The following is a 20,057-nucleotide window of genomic DNA, read 5'->3' as shown; positions in this document are numbered from 1 at the left end:
TACTTAATACACTATTGCACTGTTATCAAACGAAATTAAAGCTTTTTTGTTATTGGAATCTTTAGAAATGGGATAAATTTTAGACAAAATTGGAAAACGGTGATTTTAATTCATTCTTATGTTTTAAAAGTAGGCGTCATAATTCTAATTTTAAACTGTCAGTTTGACATTTAATAAAAAAAATTAAATTACCCTACCACCGTGATTACGACAAACGGCTTGTCGTGCATGGCCCACTTCGATTAATTTCTTTTTCGATCTCGCGGTATTATTAGATAAGTTTTTAATTTTTGGTATCTACATTAGACCTGGAAAATAATCAGCTAATAATAAGTGTTTTTCTCATCTTTTCTCTGTCAATTTGTTGCACAACATAAGTCCTCATCAAAATATTGTTAAATTCATAACAGATTTATTTGGATTTATTAGGTTATGTTGCCACTAACTGGTGGATAACGCTTTAACTGACAGTTTGAACTGTCAGTTAATTTATCAGGCACTTTGACCACCAGTTTTGAGCTAGCGGGTAATGATAAACAGGTTAACTCACAGACAAGCTTTAACTGCCAGTTACTTTAACTTAACTGCGCATTGATAAACCGGCCCTAGATCAGGAGTATGTGATTGTGCAGGTAAAATTTATTCTATTTAAAAAAGATTTTTTAGGTAAAGTATCTTTTTTGTCCTGACTTTTGAATAGTGGCTACTTGTTTACGCATAAATAATTTTAGTCATCTTAAAAATATTCACTTTATACAGTAATTACATATGTCACTATTTTTAGGTACTCAAAGCCAATTAATTGCACTTGTAGCTCAAGTGAAAGAGCAAAATAAAGAAATTTTGGCGATACTTAAAAAAAACAACCCACAGTCTGCACCACGCTATATTTTGCCCGATAATATACCGGTCCAATTACCAGTAACTACACAAGAAGAACTGAACGTTTTGGAGGACTTTATACAAGACAAAGAAAATCTTTTTGCGTTGGTAAGTTTATATGTTCTTTATTTTTTGGCCTTTATAAAATTGCTTTTTTCTCAGAGCTTGTATCTGTCTACGTTGGGAAGTCGTGACCGAACCTCGCAAACAAATAATGTCTTACGACATTTAATCACGGATAAGGTGGCCTGTACGTACAGTTTTAGAGGTACGCGAAAAGAAAAGAAGGCTTTTCACGAACTCCTTATTAACAAAGTTGTTATCCGTAAGTGAAAAAAAATCAGTGTGCTTTAATATTTTTACTATTTATATTATTTGCAGGTGCTGTTAAACTGAGCAACGGACGGCAACAGAGCAAATTATAGAAGGAGATATAAAGGTATATCTGAAACACGCTCCTCAACGGATTCAAAAGGTCAGTAAGCGTTCAGTTTAAGATTATTTAATTCTATTGCAAAATGTTGCGCAAACGTAAAGATTTGGTAGGGAAAAGACAATTTAACCGCAGAGTGGCAGAAACTGTAAATAAAATAAAAAATAGTGTTCATTCTATAACGTCTAAAGGACCATCAACCTCTTCAAGTAGTCAGACAATTGAGAATTATATTTCACCTCATTCAATTAAAACAAATTTTAGTCAGTGCAATGACTTTTCAAATAATCACAATGTTTGTGAAACTAATTCCGTATGTAGCGATTTTGAAATTTCGGCTAACAATGACGAGAACTCTGACGAGAAAGAATATAACCTTTTATCTCAGTTAAGACGCTGGGCAACAGTTCAACATTGTATCTCTCGCTCAGCTTTAACTGATCTTCTAAAAATGTTGTCCCCATTTCATCCTGAACTTCCTACTGACAGCAGAACATTATTAAAAACTCCGTTAGATTTTACAAGTAAAATATTAGAAACTGGAGAATATTGTCATTTTGGTCTTCTTAAAAGTTTAACAATTGAGTTAGATAAAATACATGCAAATTCATTTGATAAAAATCTCTTAAAATTAAGTTTTAACATTGATGGTCTTCCTCTTTTTAATAGCTCAAAAGTTCAATTGTGGCCAATATTAGGTTTAATTAAAAACTCCAAAACTAGTCCGTTTATTATTGGCATATTTTGTGGGACTTCGAAACCAAAACCACTCCCTAATTATTTGAGTGATTTTGTAACTGAGCTGAAAGAGTTATTGGTTAACGGCTTTGAATATAACAACAGGAAATACGCAGTTGAGATCCACAGCTTTGTTTGCGATAGTCCTGCAAAGGCGTTTATAAAGTGCGTTAAATCTCACGGAGGATACTCATCCTGCGATAAATGTCATGATCCAGGGGAGTATTATTGTGGTAGAGTGACATTAAAGAACATTTTTGCACCTAAGAGAACTGATCGTTCATTTAGATTGCAATTAGATGAAGAGCATCACGTGGGCGAAACGCCTCTGTTAGTCCTGCCAATTGATTTTATTGCATGTTTCCCCATTGATTACATGCATTGCATCTGCTTAGGAGTTGTACGCAAATTATTGAACTCTTGGTTGAGTGGTCCACTTCATGTGAGACTGGGTAATAATTTAGCAAAACAAATTTCTGACTAGAGATGTGCCGACTGTAGGTCTGGCCGACTAACCGACTAGCCGATTGTTCGGCCAGTAAAAACCGACTAGTCGGCCGACTGTTCAGCTTTGCTAAAACCGGTTTATAAATACGACAGTGTGTTTTCTTTTTCTATTTTTCTGACTACCTTAAAAATTTGTTTTATTTTAATAAAAGGAATAACTAAAGTTCCTTTGGATTCCAAAAAATGTGTTAAATTTGTTTGGATAATTTTAACATTTAATTTTTTTAGTAACTCACTACAAAAATAAAGAATAACACAATTTAGGGCCAGTTTATACAATAATTTAACTGAGACTAAGTTGATCGCGCATTTAACAAGGCCTAATTAGCGACGTCTGATTGGCGTAGAGTTGGTCATATGGTACTTTAACACGGGGTTAAAAATTAAATGGCAATTAAATATTTAATTGAGGTTCTGTAAACCGGATTTAATTGTTTTATATACTATTTTAATTTTAATAAAAAAAAGCCGACCGATCGGCTGTTTAGCCGACCAGTCGCCGACTGCAGCCGACGATGAAAAACGGCCGAATAGTCGGCTTATCCGACCGGTCGGCCACTAGTCGGTACATCCCTATTTCTGACCATTTAGTGCAACTGAGAATATATTTACCATCTGAATTTAATCGGAAACCCCGACCATTGGATGAATTAGCCAGATGGAAAGCTACAGTCCAACATGGCGACGGATGCAGACACACTGTGCACAGAGCTCAATAAATTGAAGAAATCTGACATTATTAACCTTATAATACATCAAGAGTTACCGGCATATGTTAATAACAACAAAGTGCTTATAGATTTCGCAAAAACGCTGAGTGAAAGTGCCCTAGTGATATCAAGAACAAGGTCAAACGATGACAGTATTGAATACAGTGATGCCATGGAGGACGCTACAGAGGACCATGAGAATCTAATAAAGACATGTGAGTTTGTAAAACGTGAAAATTCAACTTTAAACAAACTAAACAGTCATCTCGAAAAAAGAATTACGGACCAAGAGACAATTATCCGTCTTCTGCATGTACAAGTTAATTTGACAACGGGGTCAGTGCCCTCTGCAAAGATAACAAACAATCAACATAAAGTCATTGATAAAAGGAAGAAAAAAGAAACCGATGAATATATCTCCAAGCAAAAAGAAGATACGAGCAAAACAAGACCCAGCACAAAAACCGTAAACAGGCTGAAAACAACGATCAAGGACTTGGACGAACAAAATCAGAAGAAATATGTCGTAAACGGTAAAAAAAGTATTACTAACAAAGGGACGTACTCCAATAATAACTCTTTCGCGGGGGTAACCAAACGTGCTTGGCTACATCTGGGGAAGGTTCAGCTAAATACAACAGCAGAACAAGTACAAAATTACTTGCAGACGACATTCCCCAATAAACAATTTATAGTCGAACAACTACCAACGAGGGAAAATGCAAATAGCATATCGTTTAAAATAGGGGCTGACTACTCTCTTCTAGAAGAACTGCAGAACGAAGAAAACTGGCCCGAAAATGTGACGGTTAGAAGATATAGTTTTTTTCGTGAAAAATCCAGAACAGATAAGTGAACATTTCAAACAACAACGACATCCAGTGACATCTAATAATAGCAAAAAACTCGCATTACTACACCAGAACTGTCAAAGTTTAACAAATAAAGTAACTGAACTCGAAATATTGCTTGCAGAATGTGAAAGTGACATAGTTTGTTTATCTGAACATTGGTACCAAAATAATACCATCTTAGGAGTGAATTTAGAAAATTACAGAATTCTTGACTACTTCAGTAGGAGCCAGTTCAAACAGGGAGGAACGGCCATATTTGGAAAACTAGGAATAAGTGGTGAACCTATTGAAAAAATAAAAGACCTATGTGTGGAACTTCACTTCGAATGCTCCGCTGTAAGATTTAATCATCCTAATTTCGGAAAATTCATAGTTGCAGCTTTGTACCGTAGCAGCAGTCATGGTAATGTGGACATATTTATAGATAAATTAATATCACTTTTAGATATTTTGAGTAAATTTCAGGGATATAGTATTATATTAAGTGGTGATTTTAATATTGATTTTATAAAAATTTCAGAACAACGTAATGAATTAATTGATATGCTAGGTTCATACAATCTAAAACCCGTAATAGACAAACCAACAAGAGGCGTCAGCTGTCTGGATAATATATGCATCCCCATAGAAATGATGGTAGATAAATCTGAGGTAATTTTCACTGGTTGGTCTGACCATGCAGCACAGGTAGTAGAAATATTTCAGGAAACTACAGATAATTCTGAAAATAAAAACAAGGTAAAATATAGACAAACTAACAATATAAATAACATAAATAAATTTAAAAATTTACTAACTCAAGAGAATTGGTATGATTCATTGACAAACGGGGATTACTATGATGTCGATTTGCAGTTTAATGAATTCATGCGAGTTATAAATATAAATTTTGAGGCAACATTTCCACAAAAAGTAAAATATACTAATAATAAAATAACCAACAATATGTGGATCACTCAAGGGATAAAAAAGTCGTCTCAACATCTGAAAGAGCTTTTTCATCTAACAAAAAGCGGAAATTTATCCATAATCGAGCATTACAAAGAATATAAAAAAATTTACAAACGAGTTATACAGGCAGCAAAAAAAAGACATAATAACTACTTAATGCAAATATCGAAAAATAAAGGCTTAACTGCATGGCAAATTATAGGTAAAAAACCAAAAAAGAAAAATGAAAAAATCAGTTTAAACTCGGGAGATAGCTTAATTCATGATACTCAGGAATGTGTAAATCACTTTAACGCATACTTTAATAATGTTATAAATGAATACCTAAATAAAGACAAAGTTAATAATGGGATAAATTTACCTTCTAGTAAAAGTAATAATTGTACACTGTACTTTACCCCCGTTACAGAAAATGAAGTGTTAAACACAATATATGAATTAAAAAATAGCAATTCTTGTGGGCCTGATGGACTATCGGCTATACTTATCAAAGACTGTGCAGCAGAATTGTGTATACCTCTTACCATAATTATTAATAATTCTCTAACAAAAGGTAAATTTCCAAGCTCACAAAAAATAGCTAAAGTTCTGCCAGTATTTAAAAAAGATGATCCGACATTAGCAAAAAATTATAGACCGATCTCCAACTTAAATACATTTTCTAAAATTTTAGAGAAAATAGTTGCAAAAAAATTAATAAATTTTTTAATTAGAAGCATACGCATGAACCCCAATCAACATGGATTCATGGCTGGAAAATCGACATCATCTGCCATGGCCGACTTTTTAAATGCAGTATATAAAAATATGGATATGCAAAAGAGTTGTGTTGGGCTATTTATTGACCTCAGCAAAGCGTTTGACTTAGTCAATCATAACAAGCTACTAGCAAAACTATGGCATAATGGTATAAGAGGTGTCCCATGGAACTGGTTTGAAGGCTATTTACAAAATAGGCAATATTATGTTGAAATGGAAGGTGTTAAATCCAATTTATTAACATCAAATAGAGGAGTTCCCCAAGGATCTGTGTTGGGGCCACTGTTATATATAATATATGTACTTGACCTAACATATGAAAACACAATAATGTATGCAGATGACACTTCGTCTCTTGTAACTGCTCGCAAAAGGGAAAACATTTGTACAATTGCAACTGAAAGGTTGAAACAGTTAGATGATTTCTTCCAAAGTAATGAATTGTTTATAAATTATAGCAAAACAGCATTTATTCAATTCACCAATGAAGGTAGTGAACAAAACTTAAGCTTACTAATTAAGTCAAAGGCTGGGTCAATACAACAACTAAAAGCAACACGATTCTTAGGCATTATAGTGGATAATAGGCTTAAATGGGCAAATCATATAGAGTACATGAGTAAAAAACTTTTGATACAATGTTTTACCTTAAAACAATTAAAAAGAACAGTAGATAATAACATTTTAAAACTTTATTATTTTTCACGAATACATTCACTATTAAGTTATGGTATTATAGCCTGGGGTGCATGCTCAGAAACGATTAGACTATTCAGACTACAAAAGAGAGCTATTCGAACTATCGCAGACCTTAGATCCTATAACAGTTGCAGAACATTCTTTAAAAGATTGAATATAATGACGGTTCCAGGCATCTACATATACAGCCTCATAATCCATACTATACATAATATTGGTGCATATAAGCCATTAAATAACAACCACACTTATAAAACAAGAAATGGAAGCAAATTAGAAATTCCCCTGCATAAGACAGCACTCTATAAAAATAGTCCACATTATCTATCTATATGCTGTTATAATAAATTATATGATCACTTAAAGAATATAAATCAAGATAAACAAAAACATTATATAAAAAAGTTACTGATTGAAAATGAGTACTACTCGTTAGAAGAATTTCTTAATGACCCAACATTGTAATCTGAACTTATGTCTGCATATCTGTATGTATATGTATATGTATGTACCTATTTGTGATTTTAATGTTTAAACTGTAATTGACTTGTTCTATACATTTATATATGTCTTAGAGAACTAATAATAAACTTTACTTTACTTTACTTTACTTTACAGAATTTCGCACATTCCTGTTACATCTTGGTCCCGTTGTATTAAAAAATAAACTTGCTCTTGCAGTATACGAGCACTTCATGCTTCTGCATTGTGCTATTACTATCTTAGTTTCCGATAATCATATTTCAAAATTTATTGCCAGCGCCAGCGAAATGCTTAACACGTTTGTGACACACTGTAGCAAGCTTTATGGACAAGAATATTATGTGTACAACATACATATGTTATGTCACTTAACTGATGATGTACAGCTGTTTGGTTGTTTAGACAATTTTTCAGCCTTCCCTTTCGAAAATTTCTTGGGTCAATTAAAGAAAATGGTGAAGTCCCCAACAAACCTTTACAACAGATTTACAGACGACTGCACGAAACTGACTTATGCTCAATAAATGAACATTTAGAACATGATGAAAATTTATCTTGTAGATATGAACATACAAATGGCCCTTTACTTGTTTCCATGTCTAATTTTAAGCAATATACAAAGATAAATTTAAAAAAATTTTTAATTAAGATATTTGCACATTCAGTAGCTGATTGTTATTGCATTATTGAAGACAAATTTGTTCAGGTACATAATATTGTTAAAAGTATTGGCAACGAGATTTTCCTGATAGGCTATACATTTTTGTCAATGCAACCATTTTACGATTATCCGTTAGATTCAACTAAATTTAGCATTTTTAAAGTGCAGAATTTGTCTTCTGCTTTAAGCTGTCATCCGTTAAATTTAATAATAGCCAAGTGCTTGCTATTGCCCATAGACGAAAAAATGATTGCATTTCCATTAATCCATGCACTAAAAACTTAATTCTTAAAAGTACTTTTTTGTTTGTTGTGGTTAGTCAAGTCGTCGTGATAATCAATTAGTTTTATAGTGCATTTTCAAATAAGTTATCTCCAACAATGCTATTAATCTTTTCCCTTTATTATAGTTTTCTTTTAATATTTTTTGTAAATATGTAGATTTCTTTGTGTTTATAAAACTGTTTTTTTTTAAATAACATATTTTATTGCAAAGTTTATTTTTGATTATGTGTATTGTATATTATATCCATCTTTTTTTGTTTATACTAATTGTATTCGTAATTACCTGTATGTAGATTTGTTTGTGTTCTTATAGGAGTGATTTATCTTTAATTTGTTTAATTAACATAAATTTTTTTATTTGTTTTTTGAAGTTTATTGTTGGTTGTACAGAATTATAGTAAATTTAATATTTTTTCACACTAATTGTAATTATCTGTTTTAATTTTAAATAATTTATTTTTTATTTTGGGGTTTACCTGGTGATTATATCGAATTAAAATATTTTATTTAAGGTAAACAATATAAAAATATAAAATTATTTCATCGTTTTATTTATTGCATATTTTTTTCTAAAAATCAAAATATAAAAAACGACTTAAAATGGACAGTAAATGCCGTCTCTAAGACGTCAGTACATCACGTCAATAGTTCGTTACAAAATGACGACTCTAAGACGTTAGTACATCACGTCAATAGTTCGTTACAAAATGACGACTCTAAGACGCCAGTACATCACGTCAATAGTTCGTTACAAAATCACGTCAATAGTTCGTCACAAAATGACGTCATCTGGACGAGACAGTTGACCGTCATTGGTACGTCAATATCACGTGAAATTTTTGGTCATCATGACGTAATTGATGACTATTTATTCACGTGAAAAAGACGATCATGTTGCCTGGGTCTGAACCACTGTTACGATTGTTCAATCCGCAGATAGAAATTACTGAACTCCATACAGATAATTGTGCAGCAGGATTAGCAGCAATACTCCTTCAAGGCAGTGAGGACGGCAAGCTACATCCGGTGTACTATAATATATCAAACAAAACCGCAGATATAGAATCGAGTGAATTAGAACTTATGGCAATAGTATGAGCTTTTTTTTTTAATAATAATGAAAAAACTTTCAGAGTTTAAATAATATATTCGTAGTCACTGCTACACGTGTTTCGGTACACAGTACCGTCTTCAGGCAGAAGAGAAACAGTTTCTCAACGTCGGGTGCTATGGGGGCGTTCAAAGTGTACCCAGGGACATCCAAAGGTAATCAAAGCAACTGCGAGAGGCCACCAATGCGGGGAACCAATAGTATTACCATGAAGGGAAACCTTCAAGGAGGAAAAGAACCGTCCGGGAGAAGAGCCGTTCGGGCGAGAGTAGAAGAGAAAATTGATGTGACCTCGAAATCGAAAATGGCGTCTGCTAAAAACAGGGGAATGAGAGATAGCGGTCACTAAAAGCGTACAAATACAAGATACGATACTGCACGCTCTCGCTCCCCGCAAGAAAAAGCTAGAAGAGTCTCAAAGATTTTTGGCTATCAAATAGGTTCCACGTCTGCGCTTCATTCACCTCAAAAGGGGAGAGGGTGGATTACAGTTGACAGATTCAAATGCAAACAAAGAGTTATAGGTTATAGCGAAAAAGCAATCACAGTTAAAGACCTATTATAAGAAGTTAACAAACTGACGAAAGCGTCAGGACCAGAAATATATTTCATTATTAAAGGTTAACGACTGAAAAGAAACAAACGACACAAAGGAACAGAGGCGATAAAAATAGGGTGCCGGGGGCCAATTTCGACATGCTGTGGAGCGGGTAATGGAGACGAAGTGGCTTTGCCAGTCCACTTGGCAAAGTGTCTCAAAGTGTATCAAAAAAGAAAAAAAAAGATAGATCGCCAAAGGTATGACAAACTCCATCGTACGCGAAATTATTATATATATTTTTTTTCGGTTATAAGATGGGAAGCCTGTGGTACCAAGCGACGTCAGGGTACTACTAGCGAGGTATTGTAAGCCCCCTCACAGGCCCAAAAAGGTCATGAGCTTGTTGGGGTCTTTTAGATAAATTCTATTAAGTAAATTATCACGATGGGAATATGGGCAACCAATAATACGATAGTGAGACAGCGAGTTGTGCTTAGCTTAGGAAAAATAAAAAATAATGCTACAAAACAGTAACGGTTTTTCATCCGTTACACCTGTTTTTGAAGTATATAGAAAATTTTATTTGCTATCATTACAAATAGGTCAATTGAAGAAATATTCAAAGTGGTAGGTAATTAACTCCTAAAAACAGGTAAAATATTGATAACATTTTTTTCTAATAATCCGATTCGGCATCGAACCACTACCGCATGTCGCACGGCTTCGTTGAACATCTCCGCGTTCTCGACTGGCCGCTGCGCCACGGGGACCCCCCCCTGTGCGGTGTTGGTAATATAAGCGTATTGAAACTTGGAATTGTTTTTGCGAAAATTTGAACGTTTAGCGAAAAAACTGAAAATGGATTCGTACACTACAAGTATAGGAGTATATTTTTATATAACATTAAACTTATTTTAAGATATGATTTAATGAAATGACGTCATCAAATTATTGGTGAGGATGATTATCCAAATTTTGGGTAGTATTTAACCACGTCCATGATATTTCTAACATAGATACAAAATTTGATAACAATCGGTATAGCAGTTTCGGAGATTACTTGTCTAATAAAAATGGATACAGACACCAGACAGACAGACAGACATACAGACGGAAACGGGAGACTACTTTTTGGTACTGTAGGGGTCATGAAACATCCAGAAAACATAAAAGTGGCACTTCGTCCGATGGACTCGATTACTATACTTCCTTAGCTTACACTCGGGAAGGAAAAAATCCTTAAAATACCAAATTGTTGGCTCGTATATCTGTAAATGTTATACAAATTATATTGTGTCCATTAAAACGTCGACATTACCCCTCCACTCCTCCACGCGTTGGTGACTATAAAAATTAGGTTATGCTAACGGCTGCAATTTTTGTATATTTATATCAAGATGACTTGCGCCAAAGTGTCCTTGCGCCAAGTTATTAATATTATTATTATGTGTGAGTTGGTGAACAGGTTGAAAACAAACCCAATGACAGACCAACTAGTAACGATGGAGGTGAAATGAAAGTAACTAACTTCATGTCAGTAGCTATAAGATTACTACTTTACCCAGATAGGAGAAGTTTATCTTAACGAAATAATTCCAGATCATATAAGTTTTGATTATATAAGGAGCACATTTCATAAATAGGCGAATGTTTTACAATATTAATACGGGCAGTGGGGAGATAAAAATAAAACAGATTACGTGAGGATAACCGTGGGACATAAAAGCAGATTTTACTAAGAAGGTAAGAACAATCAATGTCAAAAGCAATAAGCTTTTTTAGGAAGTTTAAAGCTGCCTTGACCCGTCTGGTGTTCAAGTCATCAATGTGAAATATCTCCAGCAAGGATACATGAGGAAATCCTCTAGGAGGGTAATTTCCATCAGCCCTAAACATTAGATATTTTAAAAATGTTCGTTGAATCTTTTCTAAGGAATCAATATAGGTTTTTTGAAAAGGGGACCAGACGACACTAACGTATTCAAGTTTTGAGCGCACATAAGCGAAATACAAGATACGAAGACAATTTATATCCGTTAAATGATAACCACATCGTATAATAAAGCCAAGAGATTTGAAAGCTTCTGAAGTAACTGCATTAATGTGATTATGAAGTTTCAGACAAACAGAGAACATCAATATCACAACATAGAAGACCCGTGTACAGATCTTTACATTTGATATTTAATCCGCGACAATTTTGGTAATACAAACGAGGGTCGCTACATTGGTTATTTGAGAGACTATCAAAATAGTTCGAATCGCAAGTAAAAATTAAATTTGACTTAGATGTTAAATTTTATCAGTATTATTACTTGAAAAAGTCATACTGCTTGTAGCAGAATTAACAACTGTTGTGTATGAATAGGTCAAATAATGGGTGGTTGGATGAGTTGATTGCTACATGTTACATATTCCAAAGACGTCATGCTTAAGTTTGTTAAGCATGGGTTTATACATAAGACAAGAGTTATAGTCCCAACAGGCATGCGAGATATCCCTAGCACTAAGATTTTCTTTCTCATGTATGTTCGCGCAGTTCACACATTTTAGTTGTTCTCCAGGGACTAAACAATTTTTCACCTCATGGTCAACAGCACATCTTGGACAAGAACGTTTTTTATTGCAGTTTTTGATGGAATGATTAAAACCATTGCACTTATAACATTGCAGCACATCTACAGCATCGAAGATATTACAACTGTCTAAACCTATCAAGCAATGTCCGTGGAAGAGCGCAAGTTTGTATGTGGAAATATCGAATTATTTATGAAATCAAGCTGTCAACATTTTTCGTACGAAGTTAGTTTAGACATACTTCCTAAAATTTAGGCGCGCAAAATTCAAATAGTGATCACGCAAGGATAGCTTCATTGTAATCCCTCCATGCACAAGAGAGATGTGTGACAGGAGGATGTCGTCACAGGCTCTCCTAGGGAAAGAACACGGCGTGTTGGTATCTATTTATTATTTGATCTACGGTGCTACAGTACGAACAATAAATATTTTTTATATTATATGCCGACGTACTCGCGCCAAGATTGCTCGTACCAAGACGGCTTGTGCCAAAGTGTCCCTGCGCCAAGTTGGCTTTGCGTCAAAATGACTCGCGCCAAGTTGGCCACGCCAAGTCGGCCGCGCCAAATAGTCCCATTTCGGAAACAAGATGTTATGCCCCTGTCATTGAATTTAATAAAAAATCATTTGTTATCGGTACACAGACAGAGCTTTGGACGAGAGAATGTAATACATCGAACTCCATAGGAAAATACACTAAAGGCTTTTATGCAAAATATAGAAAATATCAATACCAAAAAAGTAGAGCAAACTACACGAGGCCAAAGCCTAAATCCACTTTGGCAAAAGGGACGTTCGATACGTTTAACCGCCAGTTACTTGGGCATAATTTGCGGAATGAGACCTACATGCACTGAAAATTTAGTAAATACCATTCTATATGCCCCAAAAACAAATTTGCAAAAAAAAGCAAACAAACCGCGTCCTTCTAAACGTCGACATTTGGAAGTTGCAACTTCTACTCTTTGTGTTGAGGCACCAGTAATATTAGCGGAAGCAAGTACTGAAAAATTTACTTTTGCTGACAATAATGATGTGCCAAGCGGTCGCCAAGAAGCAACTCTAAAATGTGTCTCAAGAGAACACAAACTGCCAAATTGTTTTGAAGATTTTGTAGAAAAGGATTTCCAAACCCAGAAAATGTGAAAAATATGTGGTTACACGACCAAAAAACATTGACAAACACAAACATATAATAAAATATTTACAAAATCGTACATGTAAGCTGATGCCCTGTATCTCATGCAGTTATGTAGATATTACATTGTTTATTTGCATGTTACTTTTGTAGGTACATCGTTATTGTGCATACTTTTTTTGGAATAATAAAGTTTTTTCAGCATGTAACAATCACGAAGTAATTGTTACATTTATTTCGCATTAATTTCAAATTCTTGCGCTTCTTTTCTCTGTGACATGACGCTTGGCCGTGTAATTGATAAGGCGCGAAGACCAGCGGAAAAAGACAGACAAAAAGAGAGGGGTTCTGATAAAGATTTGAAAATGGTGGCGAGTAATTCTGTGGGCTGAAATTTATTAATAATACCACCTTACAATTATTCTACACTAAAATTATGTGATTAAAAAGGACCAATAACACCTAGGTAACATTTTGATTTTGTGAAATTAATATAGATTTCTAATCATTAGGAATTCTATAGGTCCTGAAGGGTTTTGCTGAAGAAATTATGCGAGTTTGTGTTGATTTGCGTTTGCGATTTGCCCTTTGCGGTTTGCTATTTGCGATTTGCAGTTTGCGTATGCTTGCGGTATGGCCGCTGGAGGGGAAGTTTTTGATATTGTCGATGGTAACCGACGGTATCATTCTGGTTACTGTTACCTACACTGGTTTGACGAACTGGCTTTTTATAAGGGTTATTCTTTGTCTGTTGAACAAATTAATGTTTTGGTTAGGACTTATGGGTCTTTTCCAAAAATTAAAGTAATTTTAAGTGCTTTGTATATATTGTGCGAGGATTCTTCTTTAGTTTTCTCTTTTCCTTCATATAACTATGTTAGACGTTCGTATCATGTAAGTAGACGCTCACGTATAAAATTTGAGCTTGTTAAACTTTTAGAATATTTTTTTAGTGATAATGTTGGTGTTGTGGGTTCTGATACTTTTATAGCGCAGGAGGTAATGAACCTAGTTGGTCTAATATCACCATTTAGACCAACTAGGTTCATTACCTAGTTGTTAATTAATTATTGCTAATGTGGTTGATGAGAAACTTCGTACAAAGGATACCGAACTGAACAGATTAGTTGAAATGGGTGTTATTGAGTGCGCTAGAGATGAATTGGTTAATAGAAAAAAAATGTGAGAGATTGATTATTAAAATGTGTTTAGAATCAGATGAAAAATCATTATTATGTAGGGAATTTCCGGAATTGAGTTTAGTTTTTAAAAATGCTGTGCGTGAATCTCACGCAATAGCACATGCTTTTAGATTATGTGAAATGCAAATTTATTTGAAGGTTTTAGGTTTAACTGTTCCGGTTACTTTTAATAAAAATTTTTCATGCGCAGTAGTTGATATTGGGGGAAATTTTCTTATGCATTTTTGGCGGTCTAGAAGAGGAGTACATTGTTGTTGTCCAGTTTTGGGTCCGTACGATGCTTTGAGACATTAGAAAAAAAATCTTGAATTGTGTAATTCACCTATCCCGGAAAAATATGCAGAATTGTATAAAGATTTGTTAAAAAATGAAGATAATCTTTTTGCTTGTAATAAGAAGGCTCAAGAATGTGAAATTATATGTTTGCATAGTTCTTATGATATGAGTGCCCAGGATCTGGTTGAGGTAATGAATAAAAAGAATATGAATAAAATTAGTGGTTCTTTTATTTTTTCTACTGATATACTTACAAAGCAGAGGGGTGTTATATCTGCGCTTAAGGTTCATTTTCAGAAGCTAATTTACTCGATTCCCCACTCATTATTAACAACAAGAAAAACCACACAGTAACCATTTTAAATATATGTCGTATCATCTCAGAAATTTATTATTCTTCTAACCAAATCAATTTGAAATGTTCCTCAAACATTTCTCTATCATAAATACCATTTAAACTATATTCAATTTCATTATCCAGGATAAAACACAAATTCTCAACCGCTGCGGAAAACGCAACTTTTGCATCATTATAGGGGAAAGTCCCCCTTATTGGACCAGTCCCTGAATTGAACCACCCTAATTTTTTTTAATCTAGAATAGTTGCCGACATCTAGTGCATATTATTTGAAAGTATTTGGCGCCAAAGCAGTGTTGTGCAAAATTCCATTCTGTACCGGTAAGTGTCTGCTTGGTAAATTGCAAAGAAATTTTGCTACCATTGTGATACAACTTTTCGCATGTTTTTGTAAGGATATATAGCCTAAATTATTTCATAAATACAGTGCACAAAGACTACATTGGTCAAAGCGTAATAAAATTAAGAACCTAACCTATAAATAAATATGTTTTATTTCGTTATAGCGTTTTAACACAAGAAAATAGTAAATTTTGCACCAGCGCGTAAATTGGACCACCTTAGAGTCTCCTTATTTGGATCGGTCTAATTGAAGGAACTCCCGATTTGACCAATCACGTCACAGTATCTAGGCGCGTAATTTTAGAACTTCGTATTACAATGCCTAATAATAAATTTTCTTGTTATAATCTATTAACTATGATTTTATACTAGATGGATGCGGAAAAACAAGCAAAAAAGAAATATTATAAATGGAGCGAAGAGGACATGGATAACGCACTAACTGCTTTTCGTAAAAATCAACTAGGGTTGAACGAATGTTGTCGGCAATTTAATGTGCCAAAAGCCACATTTAAAAGACGTTTGTCAGATAGTAACAAACACATTAAGGGCAGTACGAAACGCACCGGGGTGATTACAACGTTGCCTGCCGAAGGAGAAGCTGATTTAGTGCATTGATTAAATACATATAGATAGACCCATGCTATTGTTTGGAGCGAACAGGCCAACGGCCGGCGAACAAGAGATGGCGCACCAACAGTCGGCCGTCAAACGCCGGCGAAAAGCTTGGACACCAATCACGCGCATAGGTAACACAAATCACACCAACAATACATTTAATAAATCTACCACTCGATAGAGGGCGACGAAAAAAATGTGTAAAAATCTCATAGTCAGCATTTAGATAATTTACAACGTTGCCAGATGAGCCTAACACAAGTTTGCCGTTATTTCTAGCCAAGTAGGTTTTATTTCGTTTAAAAGTTTCTGATAAAGAAATGGAATTATTATAATGAATAAAAATAAATAAAACAAATAAATTATTACTTGTTATTTTAAATACTTGTTAGTGCTAACATTATTATAAATACGGTCCGGTAACTCAAATTTTACAGTACGAGTGAGATGTTTCAGGACGAGGCGACTGTAGGGAACCGAGTCTTTAATTTCGAAACGAGTACTGCGAAAAGAGTTACCGGACGTATGTCGTTATGGATTTTATTTCATACTATCAACATATTTTTTTATTCGATAAAATAATTACTATTTTGAGAAAAAGTTCAAATCGAGTCACTTTTTCTGACATCGTCAGCAACCGCTGTTTGGTAAATGTTTTAATTTGTTTATTCGTGCAAATCAGCATCAAAAATGGTGTTTAAACACATAGTAACACTTTACAGGACTTGTTCTTTTTAGCTCAATTTTACCGGACTTGTCCGTTTTTTTTTATTTTACCGAATCCAGTAAAACGTGAAATTTGACACAGTATGGAGTAAAATAAATGTAAATAACACATTGGAAATTTTTTCTACGCTTTTATGTGCTCGCTTTTGTTACTAATAATACAAAGGAAAATGCTTTTAAATGCGTTTTCTCAAAACTTACTATATTCTTTTAGAAAATTTATTAGACTAGAGACGGACAGATATATACTAAAGACAAAACATATGCATTCATATATATCTTAAAAAACGGGTAACATATGCCACATAAAGTCAAAAATCAGACATTTTCTTTCACATTTTATGATGTAAATACAATTAAGTATATCGATAACTCGCTACTGAAAATTTATTGAAATATAATTTGTGTTAAAAAAAGGTTTTTGTGGTTTTATGGTTTATTAACATAATTTACTTATTTAAATTAAATATTTTTAATACATAGCACAAGTTCTCGATGTTCTTTATTTTTATTCCAAGTAATAATTGTGTTTCCATTCCACGTCGCAGGACGTTACAGCACAATATTTAAATAAATAAAGAAGTCGTTTTTATGTGTTTTAAAATTCACGCTGATTTCCGAACTTTAGACTTTTTGGTGTTTCACTTCGGCACAAGAACTACTCGTATCTCAAAGAAAACAAAGAGTGGAAAAATGGAACAGCTTTAGAAACTATTCTTTTATTTGTTCTGTCTTGCAGCGAAAAAAGAATATAGCGTATTGTACCTATATTTCAAAGTAAAATTGTCGATCCGGTTTAAAATTCTACCCACCTAATTAGGTAATTACGTTAACAAACTAAAATTTTCATTGAAGAGACAGACTGTTCTAGGAAACTTCACTAAATCTCTTTATTTACGAGCTATTCAAAGACCGCCGGTCTCACTGATATTTCTTACCTGGCTCCTACCAATGAAGCGAAAAATGCACATATTGGAAATATAGTAAATGAGGTAGTACCTACATATGTATGTATGCGTAATATGTCGTTAGAAGTATTTTGCAACTACAATTTATTTCATTGAAAACAGAAGCATTAAAAAACATATCTGTACAAGTTTGGTATCGATATGGCCAGTTGTTTGGAATATGCAAATATGCTTTTGTTCGTATTTACAATCATTACGAAACAGGTTATCAAATAATCTATTTTCACAAGGCTGGACTTTCAAGCGGCAGAAGAGTTAAAAACCATAAATTTTCATTGAAGAAACAAACTCTTCCAAGAAAATTTACCAAATCTTTTAGTTTACCCACTATTGGACGAGCACTCCTTAAAACGGTCAGTATACCTAATCGCATTATTGCATTTAGACGGTTCTGGTAAATAAATGGGATTATTATAATGAACAAATAAAACAAATAAATTATGATTATTATTTGTTGTTTTAATCCATTAGACGCTTATAGGCTTATAAGCATACTTTTCTTGAAAAATCGGTAATAAATTCAGTGAAGCATCTTTGTGCCTTAATTCCTCTTGGTATACTATCCTCAAACATATTTGGCGTTTATGGCTTTGACGTTTAAAGTACTTTACAGCCGACCCTTCATAAAACTTAGTAAATGTAAACCATGCCACGTGCCAGGGACGGTCGAGACGCGAAGGACCGGACTCAGAGTAATTTTGTTTGTTAAAATTTTTAAAAATTATTGTCTTACATTAAATAGTGACAAATAAATAAAAAAAAATAATAACAGGCCATTTAATTAGTATTTTTGTAACAATTTATTTTTAAATACTTTTCGAAATATTGTAGCAAAAAATTTTGCCGGTGATCCCAAAAACATATATTTGTAAGTAGAAATGCGGTTTGTAGCAGAAGCTACAAAACACAGTGCCTTCTTGAAGAATAAATTCAGGAAAAGATTTAATCTATAAATTAATTTGAGTTATCTTCGACATATTGACACACGTGTACTGTTTTAAATGCTTTCAAAGCAAACTCAAGTTGAAAAGTAACAGGATAACGTCTCAAACATACTTTTAATACACTTAAATAACGGAATTTCCGAAAATAATAAGGGACCGGATTTAAGTCGTTAACCACTTCCAAGAAATACTTCTCAAACAATATAATCCTTAATGCTTGTACCTACCTGGCTTCGGAGCGAATTTGAAATCTGGTCGTTATTCTACTTGAATTTTGGAAACGTGGTCGACAAGTTGTGTTTTCATGTGCGTTATTATTGTTTTTGTGTTTATTTTCTTATAATCAAAACAGTCTTTTTGAAGACTCTGTTCTTTAGCAATTTTAAAAAGGTATTTCACAAGAACTAAATTTTATAACGGGTGTATTAAATAATTTATATTATTTTAGTTACTTTGCCATAAGATGTGGAGACCGTGGAATCCAAACGCAGTAGATCCCTCTCTGATCTCGGTGGCGATGCTGATGCATTTCCTGAATTTATTCAAATTGAGGAAGACGAAGAGGAAGTTTCTACTGAAAATAGAGGGGTGGCAATAACGTCCACCGCAGCTACTTTATCACGGACTCATTTGCCTGTCGAAGCCAAACAAATTATAAAAAATATTTATAATTATGAGAAGAACAGAAACGGAGTCAGTGGAGCTATTGCCAAGATCTCAGAAATGACTCTTGTTCCGCCATCAACCGTAAGAAGAATTATAAATACTGATCTCAAATCAAGGAAAGTTAGGAGTGACGCCGGAAATTCGAAGACTTTTGAAAAACACCACGGAGACCTAATTCGACGTCTTATTTATGAAGCGTACGCCAATAATGTTGTTTTGTCGGTCCCCATGTTACATCAGAAGGTAGTAGATGATTTAAAAATTAAGTGCAGTGAGTCATCGTTGAGGTTTTTTCTACGAAAAATTGGTTTCAAGATATCAGTTATTAACAAGCGGCAAGTTTTAATGGAAACTCCCCGTATATCAGAATGGAGGGTTAAATATCTGAACGAAATTCAGAAACTACAAGAAGAAAATATACCCATAATATATCTAGACGAGACGTGGTTTGACACACATGACACCGTCAAAAAGGGATGGACTGATGGAACTAGAAAGTGCACCTTAGATGCTCCACCTGCTCGTGGAAAACGAATAATTATTTTGCATGCTGGCTCCAACCGTGGTTTTGTCGACAACGCTTTGCTTTATCAGCAAAAAATGTCAAAGATGCGACACTCGATTATCAC

General features: G+C 33.9%; 1 protein-coding gene across 1 annotated transcript; it reads left to right on the top strand.

Moving 5' to 3' along the window:
* The first annotated feature begins 1,400 nt into the window (after nucleotides 1-1,400).
* LOC135143826 (uncharacterized) lies at nucleotides 1,401-2,537 on the top strand. The gene is made up of 2 exons (XM_064075766.1): nucleotides 1,401-1,413; nucleotides 2,014-2,537. The coding sequence occupies exons 1-2, from the start codon at nucleotides 1,401-1,403 to the stop codon at nucleotides 2,535-2,537; spliced, it is 537 nt and encodes a 178-aa protein (XP_063931836.1).
* The last annotated feature ends 17,520 nt before the right edge of the window (nucleotides 2,538-20,057 follow it).

This window comes from Zophobas morio, unplaced genomic scaffold (genome assembly GCF_036711695.1).
Source record: "Zophobas morio isolate AGI-343-1 ecotype UQ-CSIRO unplaced genomic scaffold, CSIRO_AGI_Zmor_V1 ptg000076l, whole genome shotgun sequence".
Taxonomy (NCBI): domain Eukaryota; kingdom Metazoa; phylum Arthropoda; class Insecta; order Coleoptera; family Tenebrionidae; genus Zophobas; species Zophobas morio.
The sequence above is the reverse complement of the archived record's forward strand: the minus strand, read 5'-3'. Positions and strand labels throughout refer to the sequence as shown.